General features: G+C 40.8%; 1 protein-coding gene across 3 annotated transcripts in view; it reads left to right on the top strand.

Annotated features, from left to right (window-relative positions):
* C14H3orf67 (chromosome 14 C3orf67 homolog) overlaps positions 1-19,244 on the top strand; it is a 243,624-nt gene that overhangs the window by 10,676 nt on the left and 213,704 nt on the right. For all 3 annotated transcript variants that reach the window (XM_029468705.1, XM_021181991.2, XM_029468706.1), the window contains one exon: positions 4,848-4,920. In XM_029468705.1, coding sequence (XP_029324565.1) covers positions 4,848-4,920 — 73 coding nt within the window. The remainder of the gene's footprint in view (positions 1-4,847; positions 4,921-19,244) is intronic.

Below are 19,244 nucleotides of genomic sequence, written 5' to 3'. Positions count from 1 at the left end.
ACTTCTCCAGGGTGACACTGACTGTCACACTGTCCACTTCTCCAGGGTGACACTGACTGTCACACTGTCTACTTCTCCAGGGTGTGTATTGGCTTCTTTGAAACCTCTAACTCTAACCAAGATGACATACAATTGATGTTCAATAAGGTTGTTAAATTTGCCACAATAAGAAACTTTGACAATTCTGTTTCTAATTTCTAACTGTAAGCATGTGCCCTTGGTAATGACACTTTAGTGTATCATTCACCAATTAGATAAATCTCCGCCACCCGTCAGCGTGGACTGTGTTCTATGGAGCTGCCCAAGTGAGAAGCATCACTGTTAGACATAAATATCCAGAAGGGACTCAGTATCCAAGAGTTACGTTCAAAGTCATTGGTTTCCCCGCTGAATCATTTGAATCAAATTGTGTGTGTCCGGCCATCTGTATCCCTATAGCCTAAGTTCAGCTGCTCTGAAAGATGAGGATGGCTTCTTGTGGTTCCCCCAGGCCTCCTACTGCTACTTTGCTATTCTTTTTAAATTATGTCTTGCTCCATTTCAAACCCTTAAGTGACTGTGATCTCACCATTGTATTAAACGTTCTTAGCAGAGTGAATGGTCCTGTGTTCCCGAGCTAGTGGCAGGTTCTCAGCCCACCTTCACCTCTGGGAGCAACTGAGAGAGTTGGGGCCTCCTTGATAGGCTTGTCTCACTTCCTCCCAGGATATCTCAAAGTTTCCTTCTTCCTACCATAGACCAGAGTGTTGATACCCTTTTGTCTTTCCTCTTCTCCTGTCACCTCCCAAATGCCACCATGCCCTGGACTTGTGTTCAGTCTGTAGCTACATGCTCTCCCTGGTTATCAGCTTCAGGATCGTGGATTTTTAATGCCATTTCCATCTAAATTCCAGTCTTGCAGTCAGGTATTTTCTGGTCTATTTTCCTGGACTGTCTAAGAGTAGTGTATATAAAGTGCAGCTCCTGGCCAAGGCTGCTCAGAGTCCCTCTCCCTGTCTAGGCTGCCTGATTTGTTAGTAACTATGTTAGTAAAATGTCTTTTCAACTGAGGAGAGCAAAATTTTTCATTAAACCAGCTTCTATTTTCTTTATCCTCTTGTTGAACCCATTGAAAAGATATTGTTGTTACTGGCGAAAAGATTGAGCTTGCTTCTTACCCCTTGGTGCTGCTCACCCCACTCTCTCAGGTGTGGATTATTGCAGGTACTCTCTACTAGGGCACTCTACAGTCTGTTATCAAATTAGCCAGAGTAGACCCTTCAGTTATGAGTGACGTGTGCACCATGTTATTCCTCTCCTGAAAACCATCCCATTTCTTAAAAATAATTTCTCTACAGGAATATAAACTGTCTGGATCCCTCTTAACTCTCTGGCTCTCTCTCTGATTTCTCTTTCTCTGGCCTGTGTTCCATCCCTTCAAGTTGAGTTGTTATTTTGAAATCCAGCAGTGTCCTCTTTCTCAGCCTTTGCCAAGGCGTCATCTCTTGAGTGAGGCCCGGCTGACGTGTACTCAGGTCACACGCGTCTGTGTTTCAGCCCATCTCCACTTCCTGCCCTGCCCTCCTGCCATGAACAGCACTGATGATGCTGATGTGTCAGAGCTTTCATTGGTTTTCCAACCACTTTCAGAAAGCAAAGTCTACTGTCAGGAACAGTTTATTTTGTCTCATATACAGTCAAGTCAATCTGTATTGAAGAATTTCATAAATGAGTGGCTTTCCACTGGTTTTAGGTTGGCCCGTGTCTTTCCCATAGCCTTCAAGGCTCCGAATGATTGGATTTCAGATCTATTCTTTTCCTTCTTCAGCGTCTTATGTCAGCTGACTGAACATTCTGAGGTTCAATCCAGCTGCTATAGCCTTCCCCATGAACATCCCACTGTAAGATGGACTGCCTCCCCTACAGTCTGTTTCCCTCTCACCTCACCCCTCCTTTGCCTGGCCAAGGCCTGCGTATTCTTCCAAGCTCAGTTCCTGGGTTGCTCCTTGAAGACTACCTTCCCTGATCATCCGCATCCCCTCAGGCACTGAGAGTTAAATGTTGCCATAGAACCCTGGCCCTCTCATCTGTGAAACCGTATTGCACATTTTAAGAGACCACAGATTATGCCAGTCTTACTACAAAAACTTCAGCAAGTTTTGTGAACAATATGTGGTCAATAATCTTTATTAAATGATAACACTAACTCATACAAACGATTCTTTGAAGTATAGGTGGAAATTATTAACCCAGTTTTAGGGATGAAAAAGAAATTAAAGATGTGCTAAGGCTGAGTCTGGAACCATGGACTGAGTTCATCCTGAGTTTTCTGGGCAGTGAGGAGGACTAATTGTTGGGGCCTCATCCCACTTCTTGAATGGCATAATCCTTGTAAAATGGATGTGGCATATGCATTCTATCACTTGTTCTACTGTAAAACCACTGCTTAAAACTATCAGTATTTTATATGTTGAGTGTGTTTTTCAGTATTTAAAAGAAAAAGAAATAGGGGCTGTATCCCTTTAACAAGGAATTTCTATTCTATGTACTTGATGGGCTTTTTAAAGGTAGTAAGATCTATAGTCAGTGTTACTTGGGTGATTTTAAATACAGTGCAGACCGGAAGAGTTTAAATTTCCTAGGCCAGGGGAACCTCTACTGTGGTGGAGTTTATTTAGCATTGCTGATGTACAGATTCAGCCTGTCAAATAGTATCAAAGCTCTCTTATCTTTCTCAGACTAACACCACACACGAAAGCCTTTTGGAAACCGGGGCCTTCCTTGGTGTGTGAGAATATTGAATGGCAGAGTTCCTTGTCTAGAGAAAGGGATCTTTCCTTTCTAAGAATGCCCTGTTACATGGACCTCTTTGTGTGTGAAGGGAACGATATTGATTCCACAGCTCTGTGGTATACATTAGGGACCCTTTAAGGGGTGATTTCATTTGATCTGCTGTTCTCCAAGCTCTGCTGTAGCTGAGACCACTGTGGAATGGCACTACACTCAAATAGTCCAATCAGTGCGAGAGCCAGAGAGGTGGGCTGGCAGGGCTTATTTAAAGTAACCTCAGGCCCCATTTCACATTGGTTTTGTGGGTCAGAACTCTGGTTGCTACATTGAGTCTGTCCATAAGTGTGGTAGAACACATTCCTAGAGAATTGTCTAGGTTAGAGCCTCTTCTAGGCCTTTCCTCTCCACATTTCTGTTCTGCTTACCTTAGAATTTTCCTCTGAACACATTTATGAGCTTGGAAATTTAAAAGAAGTTATTCTTGTATAAGTGATGGAAATATTAATAAGCATTAGTAAACATGTTTGGCCAATTATATATTTTATAGAAAATATTGGGATAAAACATAGATGTAGCATATATTGCTCAGGAATGTTGTAAAGAGTTTACATCAGGAATCACAAACCAGAAAGTCTTTGTATGAAATGATCAACAATATTGTATTGCTGATGTAAAATATTTAAATTTATTTCATTTACTATTAGAATAAATAAAACATATTATCACCTTAAATTAGTTGCTTTTCTTAGAGTCCTATGTCTGTCTGTCTATCTGTTGGTCTTTCTTTTCTCTCTTTCTGTCTCTCTTTAAGTCTCTCTGTGTCTGTCTCTCTGTCTCTGTCTCTGTCTCTCTCTTTGTCTCCCCCCCTACTCTGTGTGTGTATGTGAGTGTGTTTGTGTGCACGCATGTGCACTAAATCCAGCTTTGTCCACATTGAGCAAGCATTCTAGCCATAGACAGGTTCTGAACCTGAGGTTGACCTTGACTTCCTGCTCTTCCTGCTTCTACTTCCCAACGGCTGGATTGCAGAGGACCACAGTCACACCTGTTCTTCCTTAAAGTCTTCTTTTCTGACCGAGCTTTTGGGTCATAGACAAAGTTAAAGACATTGCTATGTTCTACACAATCCTTTGTATACACTGCAGATTTGTTCCTAACCTGTCTCTTTCAGAAGGGGTGAACCTTGTGGGGTTTGTTGTCATTTTTTCTTTCAACAAGATTTGAACCCAGCATCTCCTGTGTGCCCTGCCTGCCAAGTTCTTCTACCATCCACCTCTATCAATACCCTAAGAAGGATAGCACTAACACTGCTGCTAAAGCACAGTCAATTGGGAGACCAATCAGAATTTCAGAACCTTACAGGGAAGGAATTAAGTGACCTGTTGTAGAACTGTAAAAATGGACTGGCTTTATTTAAGCAGTTACAGACTTTAGCTATCCAAAGTGCCACATGGGTTGGTTTCTTTCCAAATATTTTTATCCATATGAAACTAGTGATAGGGAATAAAAGCTATCAGTACTCAGTGAGCCTTAATTAAGAGCCTGTTAAGAAAGGACTGTAAGTGAGTCTGTGCTCCTTCACCCAGCTCACTGTAGACACTGTTAGGACCGTATGATCTAGATCTGCTTCACTGCGCCTCCCGCCGTACTTGTCAGAATTCAAATCGCTCTTCTTGAGCTGCTCTTCTTTATTGAGTTGTTTAGTAAGACTATAAAACCCACCAGTGAATGAAAATAATTGCCACAAGTTTTTATGACCACACTGATGACAATCTATATAGTTCAGTTTTATATGTGTGTGTGTGTGTGTGCGCGCGCAGAGTGAATAAAAATCCTGTTTTTTATTTTCATAAAAATTTCACCAGTGCCCCAAATGGAACTTTAAATGGCAGCATTGGTTGCCTTTGATTCAGTTGTCCCAGAGTCTTCAGCTTTCAAGTCAGGTTATAAATCACGCATGTGTTACTGCAGGCCTGTCTGCTCCTGAGGTACTAAGCTCTGCAGTGACTGTATGTGTGTTTATGTGTGCATACAAGTGGCCTGAACATTTCACTACGTATTTTTTCTCTCTCTTCTAGTTGGACTGATCCAGAGGTTTCTTGTGCTTCAGATTTACATACCCCTGGGACAGGACTTCTCCACTGAATTACTGTAAGATATACAGGACTTCTTTGAATGTTTTATGTGCATTAGACATTTGATCAATTGAAGCAGTACAAACATTAATTGCAAGTGGCAGGGTTTTTTCATTAAATAGTAGTGACTTACCAGGTTGACATGAAGTAATTAAGATAATTTAATTGTATTTCTTGGCTATCACTGTACCGTGTCATTTCTTGGGAGAAAGAAGGCAGGTCTTACCTGTCTCAGAAGACGCGATCCAGTATGATTTTACATTGTCCTGTGTCTTAGCAGAACTATAGTTGGCTAACAGTGATTGAAAGACTTCTTAATACTGTAGTATTAAGTTCTGACATATTGGTTCATTTTGTGAGTGTAGAAACAGATTGAAGTCTGTTTATTTTCATTGACCTTGCAAGATTGTCTAGTAAGAGCAAAAAAAAAAAATTACTTTTAGTCAATTGTGAACTGTGTGTTGTGTGAGATAACAGTAGTAATACAAATAACATTTAATTTGTAGATTCATACAGAATTGAATATTTTCTAAGATTTCATTGATGAATTTATGCATTTAAAAAAACCATTACATGTTTTGCTTTGTTTTTAATTAAAAGCTATATACAGTTTAAGCTTAGGCATTTGTCTTCCATCCTGGACAAAAGTGAGTTGCTAATTAACAGTTTTGTTCTAGCTTTATCAGGGCTCAATGCAAACTAAAGGAGAAAGGGGGGGGGAGAGAGAGAGAGAGACAGACAGACAGACAGAGACAGACAGAGAGAGACAGACAGAGACAGATAGAGAGAGACAGACAGAGAGACAGAGACAGACAGAGACAGAGAGAGAACACATTCTTAGTTTATGAGAGTTATTAATTACTCCCTGTGCCAGCTAGGGAATTAGTGAGTTTTAATTTGTCCAAGAATCTGACTTTTAGCTTTCAGACAGAGCCTTGTTTCTTGAATAAAACAGATAAATGGAACAGCATTCACTTAGGTTTTACTCAACTTTAAGGCCCTGTGAACTTGTAAGATCTTCTTTTATCATCTTCCATAGCCACCACCATTCTTTAAAGTAGTTCTTAGAGAGAAGACCAAAGCATCATTTGATGCTCTTATGCACCACTTCCTGGTTTCTGCGGAAAGAGCATTTTCAGGACTCTAAAAGCCCAGAAAGTGCTGCCGAAAGCTTTATTTGCAGCACAAGAGAGTGATTTCTGAATTGAAAGAAAGCAAATTATGTTTCAAACTTGTAAAGCTATTTACATATAGATCCGATTCTGCTTTCCTTTTTACCCAGACCTCACCATCCACACCTTGCATTTCTTCTAAGCAGTGTTAAAGGTGTTCCCCGTCAGCCTTTTGATCAGAGACCTTTGAGTCCCTTGGCTGGACCTTAGAACAGGATTCCTTGTGAATGAGACCTCTTGTTTTCTTGGTAAAATTAAGCTTTATTTGTGCATAAGCACTTGAGCATATCACCCTAGGCTAAGTGGCACACTGTCTTAGTTAATTTAAATGACAATTAAAGCTTTAATTATTAAAAAGCCAACAGGTGTTTTTAACCTGGTCCTAGCAGGAGAGAAGGCAGTACCTAAGTCAACCCGACTCTCTGCTGCCATACTGCTGGTGCTCTCGCCTGTTTCAGTATGGGAAGCATTTTTGAGATGAGTCGAGGATTAATGATTAGATTGCAAATACGGTTCATTACAATCATTGATTTCTATGTTCTCATGTCCACATGGAAAGTGAGTTGATTTTCTAAATGATTTTGGTTTTGTAATTTAGGAAAGTAAATTCTCCTGGACAAAAAAGCTAAAATTATTCAGTGGCATGGGTGAGTACTCTCTGTCCTGACCAGACTGTGTCCGTTTATCTTATATGGACAGAATTTGTTACTGATAGTCAAAAGAGTTCTGTTTTGTGCAGAAATGACAGGAACCATGTTTTCGACAAAAGGAAGACAGAATGATAGGTATAGACTTTCCTTCTCACACGTTTTCCCCCTTGCCTTAAATGAAAGGGCTTTCTTTCAGTACCCTTCCTGTTGCAGTGTTCCTAGCAGCATAGCCCTAGGCTATTTTAAATAATACATTTCTCTAACAAGCTTGGAAAGTCACCTAGCGGAACCATATCTGGCTTCTAAATTTCTCCATTGTCAGATCAGGGGAAGGCATTTTGTTTCACAAAGGTTTTTGTTATACATCAAGAGCTTTTCATAAGTGTAATCTTGCCTGCTAGTTTAGGAGTTTAGCCATCATTTCCTCACCTCTTCCTGTGTCTTTTATGCCGCCCGGATGATTTATTGTGCCCAGGAGGATGTGGTGTGCAGGGACTGGGGGATGCTTTAGAACTGGCAGCTGCTCAGCTTGAGGGTTTCTTCATTCAGTGGGAAATTACTAAAGACCTAGTATTATCTGGCAGTCTGCTGCCCCAGGGATTTGAAATTACTTGAATCTGCGCTGGTCTCCCCACCCTCGCTGCTGTTTTTCTTACTTTCCAAACACCATTACCATTGTCTTGGTTGTTCCAGCTTCCTCTGGACTTCCCAGCTTCCTCCCTCTACTGTGTCCACACTGACTGCAGTTACTGTGAGCTGTCGCAAGAAGACAAGTGGGAATTTCCACAGGCCAGCCATAGATGAGCGCCTGTGGATTCACCATTCTGTGTGTGTGTCCTGGTTCATCCTTTTCTCTTCTCAGACCCTCTACTTCGAGTGTGGCCTGCTCAGGCACCGTGTCAGGCACCATGTCTTCCCATCCTCAGGCTCTAGTCCTTTCTTGAAAACCAGGTGATATCCCTTTTTTAGATTCTGGTGCACAATTAGTTTCTGTTCCCAACTCTTCCAAGCCAGTCCCTACTCTGAAGAAGCTCTTCTTCCCAAAGGCTGTTTGTTAATCCTCCCTCAAACTAATTGAGACCCATCTCCGAGGCCTCTTTCTAACACCTCCCTTATTTTCTTTATTGAAACCTGAAAAGAGCCTAGTTATGGACTTGAGCGATAAGAGTTTTGAGTTCCATGAACACAGACTGTGTCTATTAGACTCAGCACACCGTTCTGGCACTTAGCAGTGGTTCTGAAATATGGGTGCATGGGCGAGATGGTGGGTGGTGTACTACTGAGTCAAGAGTCTAATCTTTCCTATCCATTGTACTCTGAGAGCACATGATCCATTTATTTCTCAATAAATGTTAGGATGACAGAAGAACAAGCTCTCCAGGGACTGTGAAGTGTAAGGTAGAAGAAAGGATACCAACAGCTCTACAGTGGAACGCTGGGGAACATAGTGGTAGATTATGCAGTTTGCCTCACCTATGGAGTAACAGTAATAACCCACCACAGGAACATTATAGATGCTGTGTGAAAAACTAGTGCAAAGTAGCAATGGTTTCTACTTACTAAACATGATCTATCTAGGAGCTACAGTATCATTCTAGACAGTTTGTTTAGCTTAGTAAACATAAAAAATAAGCTGCTTGGCAGGTCATAACTATTAGCCATTGGTCACTGATGAAGCGGAAGTCTAAAAGATGAAGGGACTGGCTGGTCAGTGTGTGTCGTCCTATTCATTCCTGAAGCTGGGGTTCAGATATTAAGTTTATGGTGAGCACCTGTGCTCCTCATCACTGTCCCATGGCCTTACTTGCCAACCTGATGCTTTTCTGGCTATGTATATACAGTGAGAGTAGATCACTGCAGAAAAATCCTCCATTTGAATCTTACCACAAGATGAACGTGCAAAGCCCCATACGTCTTCAGGGGTTTCTCATAACAGTATAATCAGAGAAAGAAAAGGTTTTCTTGCTGGGCTCTTTCCACTTCACTCCTGTGAAGGAAATAGATGAGTGACTCGAACTTTTTGCTATTGTTGATCTTCCCATTAATCTTTTGGAAAAAATCAAGAACACAACCTGTTTGTTGATTCTTTACTTTGGTTTCTGTGTAGACATCTATTTCTTTTAAATATCAAAAAGCAATATCATTCAACATCTTGTACTCACGGCTAAGATGGCTACAGACCATCCCAAGATGCAAGGAGAGTTTCACTGTCCCAGCACGCGTTTTTAGCTCTGAAGTAGCAGGATCCCTCTGGAACTTTTCAGTACGGGTATCAGCCCACAGTTTTGCTGTCAGCATGTCCCCTACTTTTTAACAAAGGTCATTTTGATTTGCATCATTTGTGGTATTAATTGCAGTTTTCCAAAGTATTTTAGTGTAACTATGCCCAGCTGGCCTGACTAAACAACAGCTTTGTAAAACTTTTCCTTTTTTGTAACTTTCTACATTGTATTGTGATGCACTCTTGGGCAGCAGTTGTAGGTGCTGACACCTGGTGCTGCTCAGGAGGAGCACCCGAACCTGCGCTGTTGGGGAAGATCTAACTGCATCTCGAATAGAAATCCACTGTTGCTCTCCTTCAAGCCCTCAGTCATACTGAATGAGTTTGCATTCATTTGAGCAGACACTATTGAGCTGCGTGAGTTCTTTGCTCTGTCCTGATTCTGTCATTATCTCAGTGAATCCTGAGATTTTAGACTTTTTTGTCGCCAGTGAGTTGACTTTTTTTTTTCAGCCAGATCAGCCAGTGCTTTTTTCGGTATGTGGGGTGAAAACGCTGTGAAAGCCCAGGTGTTAGACTTGATGTGCTACGGGTAGAAGTTTAGGTTCTCAGCCCACGGGTCTTGGAGGATGTTATTGCTACAAGGCTTCATATATTAGGCCCTCAGATGTTGAGGGTGTTGTTGCTTGTGAATCTGACAAAGGAAACACTAGGGGTTTTTTTGTTTGTTTGTTTTGTTTTGTTTTTTTTTTTAAAGAAAGATCCCCAAAAGAGTGTGTAGCTTCAGCATCCTTCGATGGTGCACTGCAACAGTCTGACGCTGAAACTGTATCTGAATAGAACCTAGAATTAAAGCCTGCAATTTATGTTTATTCCAGAATTTTTCTATTGTGTTAGCCATCCCAGGTGCATAGCCTTGGGCCTGATGGCTACAAGTGCATCGCTGTTCTTCCTCAGCATGTGGGAATAGGAGATGATTATGGTCGTAGTTAATTGTAGACAGTGTTTCTCTGCCTATCCTAAGAAATTTTAGGTCCATGAAGACTTCAAAGCTGCCTTTCCCAACTCTATATTATAGAAAATTGACAAAAAAAAGCTCTCCCCTGAGGCTAACTTCATGAAAGCGTCACTTACATGACCTTTTCTGCTCAGTACTTCGTGAAGCAGACCGAGAAGTCAGAGACACTGTGCTGCTTCTTGCCTACCGCGACCACGTCAGAAACAGCAGACCCGCCCGGAGATTCTCTCCTGTTCCCTTCCTATACCTGACATCATTTTGGCTTCTGAAAGCCAGCACAATTGAGAGAATACCTGGATTTGGTATCTTCAGGTCAGGGTGACATTGGCAAAAGCTTTTGAGATTGTGTCCATTTAACCAAGCACAAGCCATTGTAGGAAATTTGCTTTCTTATCTCCTTGGTCATTTTGACACCTTCCCTTGAAAAACATAATGGTCACTGTCTCACTCCCAAGTTACTTGTAAAAAGAGACAGTATTATGTTATCCAATGAAATCCTTTTTTCCTTCTGAGAAATCTTTTCTGTTACCACCTGTAAAGTGCCTCAGACTGGGGAAGTGGCAGCAGCAGCTCACTTTGCACAAGTGCTGTCTACTGGAGCAGCAGTGCATGTTTCTTTATCATTCTGAATGCATCTCAGATCTCATCCCACCTTCTATTTTTTTCTTTTTAAAATCATCAGTATTTAAATCTCATTATTTTAATTATGTCCAATTAAATGTACTTGCATAATCAGTGCACTTTGTTACATGCATTAGTAAAGAGAGCACTTTAAGATGCTTTGCATACTGACTTTCTCAAGGTATTAAATTTGCATGCCTTAAAATAGGTTTCATGTAGAAGTTTTAGATAACACATGTGACAGGTATATAAATCAGATGTCATATGCTTTACTTGTTAAACATGCTTGTAAAAGGTCTTTCCTCGTGTCTTAATTTAGCTTCCTTTATTTATTTAAATTATTTTGTAGCACCCTTTATGTAACCAAGATATTTGTCCAAAATGAAAATGAAATACCAGCAACAGAAAAACTACACATATGTATATAATTGGAAGAGTTCTTATTCTGAAAAAATCATAACAAAAGGCTACATATTTTTTAGGCTTTGTGTAGTTAGTAATTGCTTCTTACCAGTAGGCAGGGTGTAAGTCAGGATCCTGTGGTCAGGGCTCCATGAGCTTGAGAGACACTGGCCATGTATTAGCATGGTGATGCTAGGCAAGGCACTGAACCCTCTGGGTATGACCATCTCATCTGCACATCAGGGAAGAGATGAATATCCACTTACTGGGATTTATAACTTTTACATCTCCTTAGATGAGAATACAGTGATATTTAATATTTAAAGTACTCATCTGAAATACTTTAAGTTGCCTAAGAAAGTTTCATGGCACTAGTTCTTGAAGAGAGAGACCCCTTAGAGGAGGTTCTCCTCAGAAGCTTGTGTTACTGCTGACTTGGGGTCCTCTACTAAAAGGAAAAGATTGGCAGGGCAAGGAGAGAGGGGAGCTTTGCTGCTGCAGTGTTGAAGCTGGATGTCCACCCACTGGTAGCCAGAGAGCTCATATTATAGTCTTGGTTCTAGCAGAGTCCAGAGGACTACACCAGCTGTGAGACCAACGATTCAGACTCTGAGGGGACACATGTGGGGACTGGAAGTTACAGGTGATTGACAGAGCTTTGTTCTCTGACACTTTTAGCTGCCCTTTACCTTCCCTCAGTGGGATCATTTAGGATGACCTAGCAAGTACACATCTCCCAATTGATCTCTTTTTCTTTTATCTCCTTTCAGGAAAATGAGTCTTCAATAGTTCTATCTGTTTATCATCTATCTGCCTATCTATCTATCTATCTATCTCATCTATAGATCTATCATCTATATATCATTTATATATCTATCATCGGGAGATATATTTTCACTGATTTGCATCTCATTTGGTCTCACTGTATTTTATATTTATTCTGATAGTTCATTATAAATATTCAAATAAAAGTAATTTGAAACAGCTACAAAAATGTGGGATTTACATAGTCTTACTGATAAAATGTGTGGTCATGTTTAATGTTTCCACTAATGGGACATTCATATATATATACCACTTATAACTCTCATAACATGAAGATGCCCTTTGTTAATATATAAGTAATATCATGAAATTTATCTGGCTTTGATTAACTTGGCAAATATAACATACAAGGAAAATTCCTACTATGGGGATATATCATAGCCATAGTTTTTGATTTTGAAAAAGTTTCTATTATGGGTCTTTAAAAAGAAATGTATTTGTGTGTATGTGTGAATGAGGGCAGGTTCCCTGAAGGCCAGAGGCATTAGGTCTCCAGGAACTGGAGTTACAGGCAGTTGGTGAGCCATCAGACACAGGTACTGGGAATTGAACATGGGTCCTCTACAAGAGCAGTACCCACTCTTAACTGATGATCTGTCTCTAGCCCCAACTCTAACCAGAACATGAGATATTGGAGAGCCCAGGCATAATGCATTCTGATGAGGCTATCATTAAACTTTGAATCTTTTGATCCTATTTGTAAAAGATATTGCCAAGATATTACAATAGATTGCAGCAGCGCTAGTTGAACTATGTGTTACTTACAGATAGATAACATAGTACCTAATCCACAGCAATCTGTAGATGGCAGTCTCCTGTTGTTATCTCTAAACCTTTGAACTCCTTTTGCTGTTTTCGGTTTGTTATGTTGTATGCTCGGGCAGCAGGGAGGAGGAAAAGTGTGAAGACAAAGGTGGTTCAAAGTTGGTGAGATGGTAATAGTCACATTTAGGATTCCTTTAATAGAAAGAAAGTTTCAGAGCTAGGTAAAAGAATGTTTAAAATGATGTGATAATGATTTTGAAATGGCTCTGTATTACTTCTGTTACTTCAGAAACAGCCATGTAACTTTCCACTTTCAAATCTTACATACATATTAAGATGAGAATGTTTATATGTTTAGGATGAGTACAGGAGCCAGTGCTTCACCAAAAGGTTGAGATCCACAGGTATAGTTCAGTCATCTCTCTAAAGCTGGATAGATAAAACTGAAAATGACATTGCAAGTGTTGGTCACATTCAAATTCTGTTTAAGGTAGCTGGGTATCTGCTTTAATTTAAACAATGATTGGAATCTCTATTTTAAGTTATAGAAGTTGGTCTTGGGCATTCTGAGCTCCATCCAAGCTCGCTACAGAGTTGATTGTCACTGGGCATCATGGGCTTTTCTGGGGCTGACCCTAGCCAGCTCTGCCTCCTTAGATTACTCTGTTGCCCTTACTTGCTGTAGCCACCTTGGTATTGAATTCCTCATGTACTCTCGTGTTGCTGCCTCAAGTTTTCATCCAGTTAGTTTTATTCCTTCACCTTTTACACATTAGCTATCCTCTAAGGGCAAATCAGACTGTAGACTGTGCGTTACTGTTCTGCTGCAATGGAAAACCTGACCAAAAGAAAAGGTTTGTTTTGGATCATGGTTGAGAGGGGCTACAGTCCACCATGGCAGCAAGGCACAGCAGCAGGAGTGTGAGGCCTGGCTGCCAGTCAAGAAACAGAGAAAGCAGGAGGAAGTGGGGCTGGCATTTAACCTCAAAATTCACCCCCAGGAACAGACTTGCAGCAGTAAATCCCCACTCCCCAAACAGTGGCACCAACTGAGGACTGAGTGTTCAAACATGAGACTATGGGGATATTTCTCATTGGGTCATATATTGATCCTCTCAGGATATTCCCTGGGTCCTCTGCTTCCTAGGTGTCTCCATAGTGGTAGACGTGATTTCTTTGAAGGGAAGGACTACAACTTAGACATTATTTGTGATCTCCATAATACCAAGAATATATGCATGGTGAGTTCTTAATGAGATTGGTTGTATTGTGCTATAGTGAAATATCTTGATAAACTGTATATTGCTATAAGAAGTAAAAACAAAGAGGAAAAAGGATCACATTAAGAAAGGAGACAAAGATAATTAGCAAAGGGCTCTGGTCAGCTTGCTTCCCTCAGCCCTGTGTTTCCGAAAAACTAATGAGTGGCCGTAATTCCTCCCATGTATGAAGCAAGTTTCTCCTAGCCACACTTTACAGGATGACAACTATATCAACAGGGAAGGTTACATATGGGAAAGGAGGAGTGAATTTTCTCAAAATGGTCATAAAAGTGATTTTCAAGGCTGGACTGAAGCTATGGAGCACAACGTGTAACTGCAATGAAAACTGTTTCTAAGCCTGTAGTCGAACTCCCTGAAGACTACTTTAATTAAATCCAAGCAGTTTCCCTGTTTATTGGAAGACTTTAGTGATCTTACATTTTCTATCTGTTTCATACTTAAAAGGCTATTACAATAAACGGTTCAAAACAATGACGATGAATTCTCAGTATAGTTAGAGGTGGGCTGCATTTGTCAGCAGTAAATAGAAGCAGCTGCTTTGCTTAGCACACTCTCTTTCCCCCTAAGGTTAAATGCTAGTGATTTATAATATGGAAATAAAATATCTGAGCATTATTAAAAGTAGTACATTATTATCGATATGCACAGTGATTTCAAATAAATATACAAATCGGCCATATTGTCACAAGTGATGTCTTAGCATTCATAAAAACCTCTAGCAGCTCAGTTTTCAGTTATAGGCAATTCATAAATCTTACCAGTTTCCTGATTTTCAATAGAGTAAAAATGCTGAGCCCCAAAAGATTTCTTATCCCCTCCCTGTGTGTGTGTGTGTGTGTGTGTGCGCGCGCGCGCGCGCGCGTGCCGTATGCATGTATGTGGGTATATAACCTATGCCACACATATGGAGGTCAATACAAGAAATCAGCCACCTTTCTCTGTCGCCTGCAGTCTTGAGAGTGAATCTCCTAAACTGGAAGCCTGGAGATTCACCATTTCAGCTAAGCTGTTCACCAATAAGCTCTCAGGTCCAGCTCTGGCTGCAGTGCTCACACTGCCAGTGCTGGGGTTACACCCGTGCCAGGCTTTCACATGGGTGCTCAGATAGCAAACTCAGGTCCTTATGCCCTGAGCCATCTCCTCAGCCCACAGTCCTCAGGCTGTTTAGTGTCAATGCCAGGTCTAAAATCCTAGACTCCTGGCTAACTGACCTTCTACTGTCTTATCCCTGCCCCCCAACACACACACACAGGGTTGGGGATTGAACCCAAGATTTCATGCACAGTAGGCAAGTGTTCTCCCAAAGAGTGCAAACCCGCAGCCATTCCCTGTGTATCCATGCTGTCTTTTAGTGCTTGTGCTGCAAAAAGAAGATAAGATAGCCTAACTTCATAATCATGGGTTCTGACATATTTATATGTGCATTTATTTCTGCAGCTGCTTTTGACTCTTTATTGCAAAGGGTTAGCTCTGTTACTACAATCCAGGTTTATTTACTCTCTTACTCATCTCTAACAAGTAACAGAAGTAAACTGTTTGAATCACAACTAGCAAGGAAAGTAAACCAAGGACAAATAACTTTACAACTTTTTACATGATCATTCAGTGGACGGCCAGAATTCTATTAAATCATCTCAAGGAGAGATGGCAAATTATCTGAACAAAGGGACCCAGCACTCACCTGCCCCTCAGGAGGAACCAAGTGACAGGTGCATAGTTGCAGATGAATCATAAGAGATTACTGAAGTCAGTAGTAAAAATGGAAACATTTTAAGATACAGAAACCTAGGGCCAAAGCACAGTCAAAGAGATGAAATACACCAGTGCCCAGCACGCAGACTCCACAGTGGGTGCTCCTCTACGGGAATACAGAGAAAGAAAGACTTCTAGCAACCTGCTATCATGGAAACTAGCAATGATAGCTAGCTAGCTATTGGAAACTAACAACCTTCCCAGGTGGTAGCCCAACTATATGTGTAACTTGAGGTCTGCACAGAAACCTGTCTTTGAAAAGGATTTCACATCATCTCAGTGATTCCTCAGTGAGCTGTAGGAACTGTGTGGACAACTCTGAATGTGGACAACAACTCTAGGAAGCCTAACCAGCTGGCATGCCTGAGTTGGAATGAAGGTCGGGTGTTTTCTTCTCTCTCCCTTCTCCTACCTTTAAGGTATAGTATCTCCCAGAGAGGAATCAGGAATGGACTGAGGCTGAATCCACAACATTCCTCTGAGCTAAAGTGGTTGCAGAGCAAGTAAGAGCAAAGGTCCTCCCTATTCCCAGTGCTGTGAGTGCACAGATATTCCACTGTGCTAGCTCAGCAAATGGCTGCCACATGGACTAAGTGTGGCTCTGTGGGATACTTCTGTAACAAATGTATTGAATGGAAATGGGTACTACAACACAGAGGGAAATAGAGAGTGTCTGCTCAAGGCCTGGGGGCATCCAAACACAAGTAATGGCCTAGCGTGAGTAGTTCTTTCTGCGGCCAATAGTGAAAGCACTTACTCACCCGCCATCCCAATCCTTAGCACCACACACACTGTGCTCACTATTAAGGCAGATAGCATGTGCTGTGACTCTGTCCCTGCCCCCGTTTGCACACACACTCATAAGAGCAGGCTTTTTAAAAACCATAGAGCTTTAACTATAATTCTGCTCTAAAAGTGCATAACCTGAGAAGAGGATGGAGGGAAAGAAACTTTACCCAGTGCCAGCAGTGGCCTCTGTTCTTATTTGTTCTGCAAACACTTTAGCTGAGAGAATTCTGTGGATCCTGACACAATCCATTGCTGGTTGATCTCTGGGGGCTATTGTAGCTTAAAGGATGGGAGAAAGGAGGAGAGAAGAGACCTGATCATCATTCCTCCTCAGGTGCATGCATGTGCTGTACCTTTGTGGTCTTTATTGTCTGTAGGCCCCAGGCTTTGATCAAAAGCAACTGAGATGGCTCAGTGTGATTACCATAAAAAGAGTGCTTGGATTTCTGAACCAGCTGTCCCTGTGAAGCTTTTGTGCCTGCACACACTATCTAGTTATAGAATAAGTGCTTCAGTGCCATTTTCATAATTGGTGCAGCCCAGGCTAGTGGCTCTTGACAGATATTAAAGTTGGTATAAGCAATGCCTAGTGAAATCTACTGTCTCATGATCAGCACTACCACTACAACCACCAGCAGAAGTTACACATGATGTACCCCATACACTGTGTATACCATACATGTCTGAACTGTTAGTGTCTACATTGTGGGTCCCCAACTCCAGTATGCTATGCAGTGTGCCCACATTGCACTACTCACAGCCAAAGACGTTACAGAGGTATTACCCTATGGTGCATAACTGGAAATACACTCAGTGTTGCATAACAAGCTGATACCACAAAAAGGCACGTTTTAAGAGCAAGTTACTAACCAGAAAGAACTAGCCCATAAAGTGGTGGAGAATGCCGTCCTACCAGGTGTTCAGATATCACCATAGTAACATAAGAAATGTGAAATATCCAGGAATTATTTTATATCCTAAAGATGTTAACTCTAGTAACAGGTCCCGAAAGTACCTAAATAGATGAAATGCCTGATAAAGAATAAAAACGACTTAAAGGAGTTTGCTAAGATTCCGTAGATTCTATGTAAACATTACAATGCAGGGTGTGAGTGAGAAGTTCAGTCGAAAGCCTCACCCACAGACTAGGTGGAGCAAACAGATGTTGGAGCTCTATACAATGTTCCTTTTTTTCTTTTTTTTTTTTTGTATTCTATAAGAGGTAGGGGTGAAATGAAGGGGGCACTCCAGGTCCTCAGGATATGATCACATTAAATGACCAAAATCTATTCCTGGCATGCCTAAAGAAGAGGGGATTAGGATTAAGAACATAGACCGTCTATTGAATTAAATAATAGCATACAACTTGCCTTATCTTGAAAACCATACAGCATACATTCACAGGGGACTTATAAATCCCCAAGTAGACTTGTGACCAGAAAAGAACCTTGCCATAACACATAGACAAGAAGGACAGATTTAAGAGTCCTCAAGAGAAGAGTCCTGGGGGAAACTCCCTAAGCTAATAGTGGGATTCTCAGTGGAAACTCTGTAGGCTGGGAAGGCATGAGCATTAATGACAAAATGTCAGCAGAGGCAAGGTCAAAAGCAGTCGTTGGTGCTGGAGAGGTGGCTTAGTGCTTAAGGGTACTTAGTGGTCTCTCAGTAGCCCAGGGTTCATTTTTCCAGCACCCACATGGGAGTTCACAACTATCTCTTAATCCCCTTCTTGGGTCTAATGCCCTTTTTGACCTCCCTGAGTTAGTAGGTATACATTTGATGCACGTATAGGCATGCAGGTAAAACACTAATACATATAAAATCTTAAAAAGTGATAGATAGATAGACAGACAGACAGATAGATAGATAGATAGATAGATAGAGTTTATTTTAGTATATAGTTGGAAGGGATACAGTCTATCATGACTAGAAAGGTATAGTGACAGAAATCTGAGGTGACTCCCACAATCAGAAAGCAGAGAGGAGTGCTATGTCTCGATTTGTTTCCTCCTTTTTACTTGAACAAAATCCTAGTCCATGGAATGGTGCTGCCCCATTAAGATTAGGTCTTCCTTTCAATTAAGACTCTTTAGAAGTATTCTCATGGATACAATGGGAAGTGATTCAGTAAAATCATCAATGGAAATTTATCATCACAAGTCCACTCCTTGCCACCCTGACACCCAAAACACATGACTTTCCCACTATTACTGGATGGAAGTCCTGAGTGAGAAAATATTTGTCAACTTACGTTACTGTATCCGTCAAGGCTGCTCTTCAAAAGCAAATAAGTAATGAAGACTTTCCAAGACAAAATCTGAAGGAATTTGTATTTACGAAAGCAGCCTTAGAAAAGTTGTTTGAGAGATTCGTGAATCCAGAAAGGGAAGGAAGACAGGGTGATAGTTTGTAAAGTATAACTTACTCAAAGAAGAGCTACTCAAATGAGAAATACAAAACAAAATAGAAATGATCACACAGTATCAATAAATCAGTAAATTACAGTGCACAAGTAAGAAAAGAGTCACAGAATATTCAAAACAACTAGAAGAAAATCAGTAAAATGGCAGGTATAAGTATATGCCTTTCAGTAAGAATTTTAATCTACATGAAGTCATTAGTGATTCTCTCAGTAAAATATATAGATTAGCTAAATAGTTTAAAAAGCAAGACCAACAATAAACTACAGAACAAGGACTTATTCACCATCCAGCACATAACAGGCTGAGAGTAGAAAAGTATATTAACAGTCAAGTAGAATACTCTAGCAAGCAAAAACAGCTCATATGCTTCACATAGTTATATGTGAAAAATAGAGCATTTAAGATAAACACAGAAGATG

This window comes from Mus caroli, chromosome 14, assembly GCF_900094665.2.
Source record: "Mus caroli chromosome 14, CAROLI_EIJ_v1.1, whole genome shotgun sequence".
NCBI lineage: Eukaryota > Metazoa > Chordata > Mammalia > Rodentia > Muridae > Mus > Mus caroli.
This window is presented reverse-complemented; position numbering and strand designations above follow the sequence as displayed.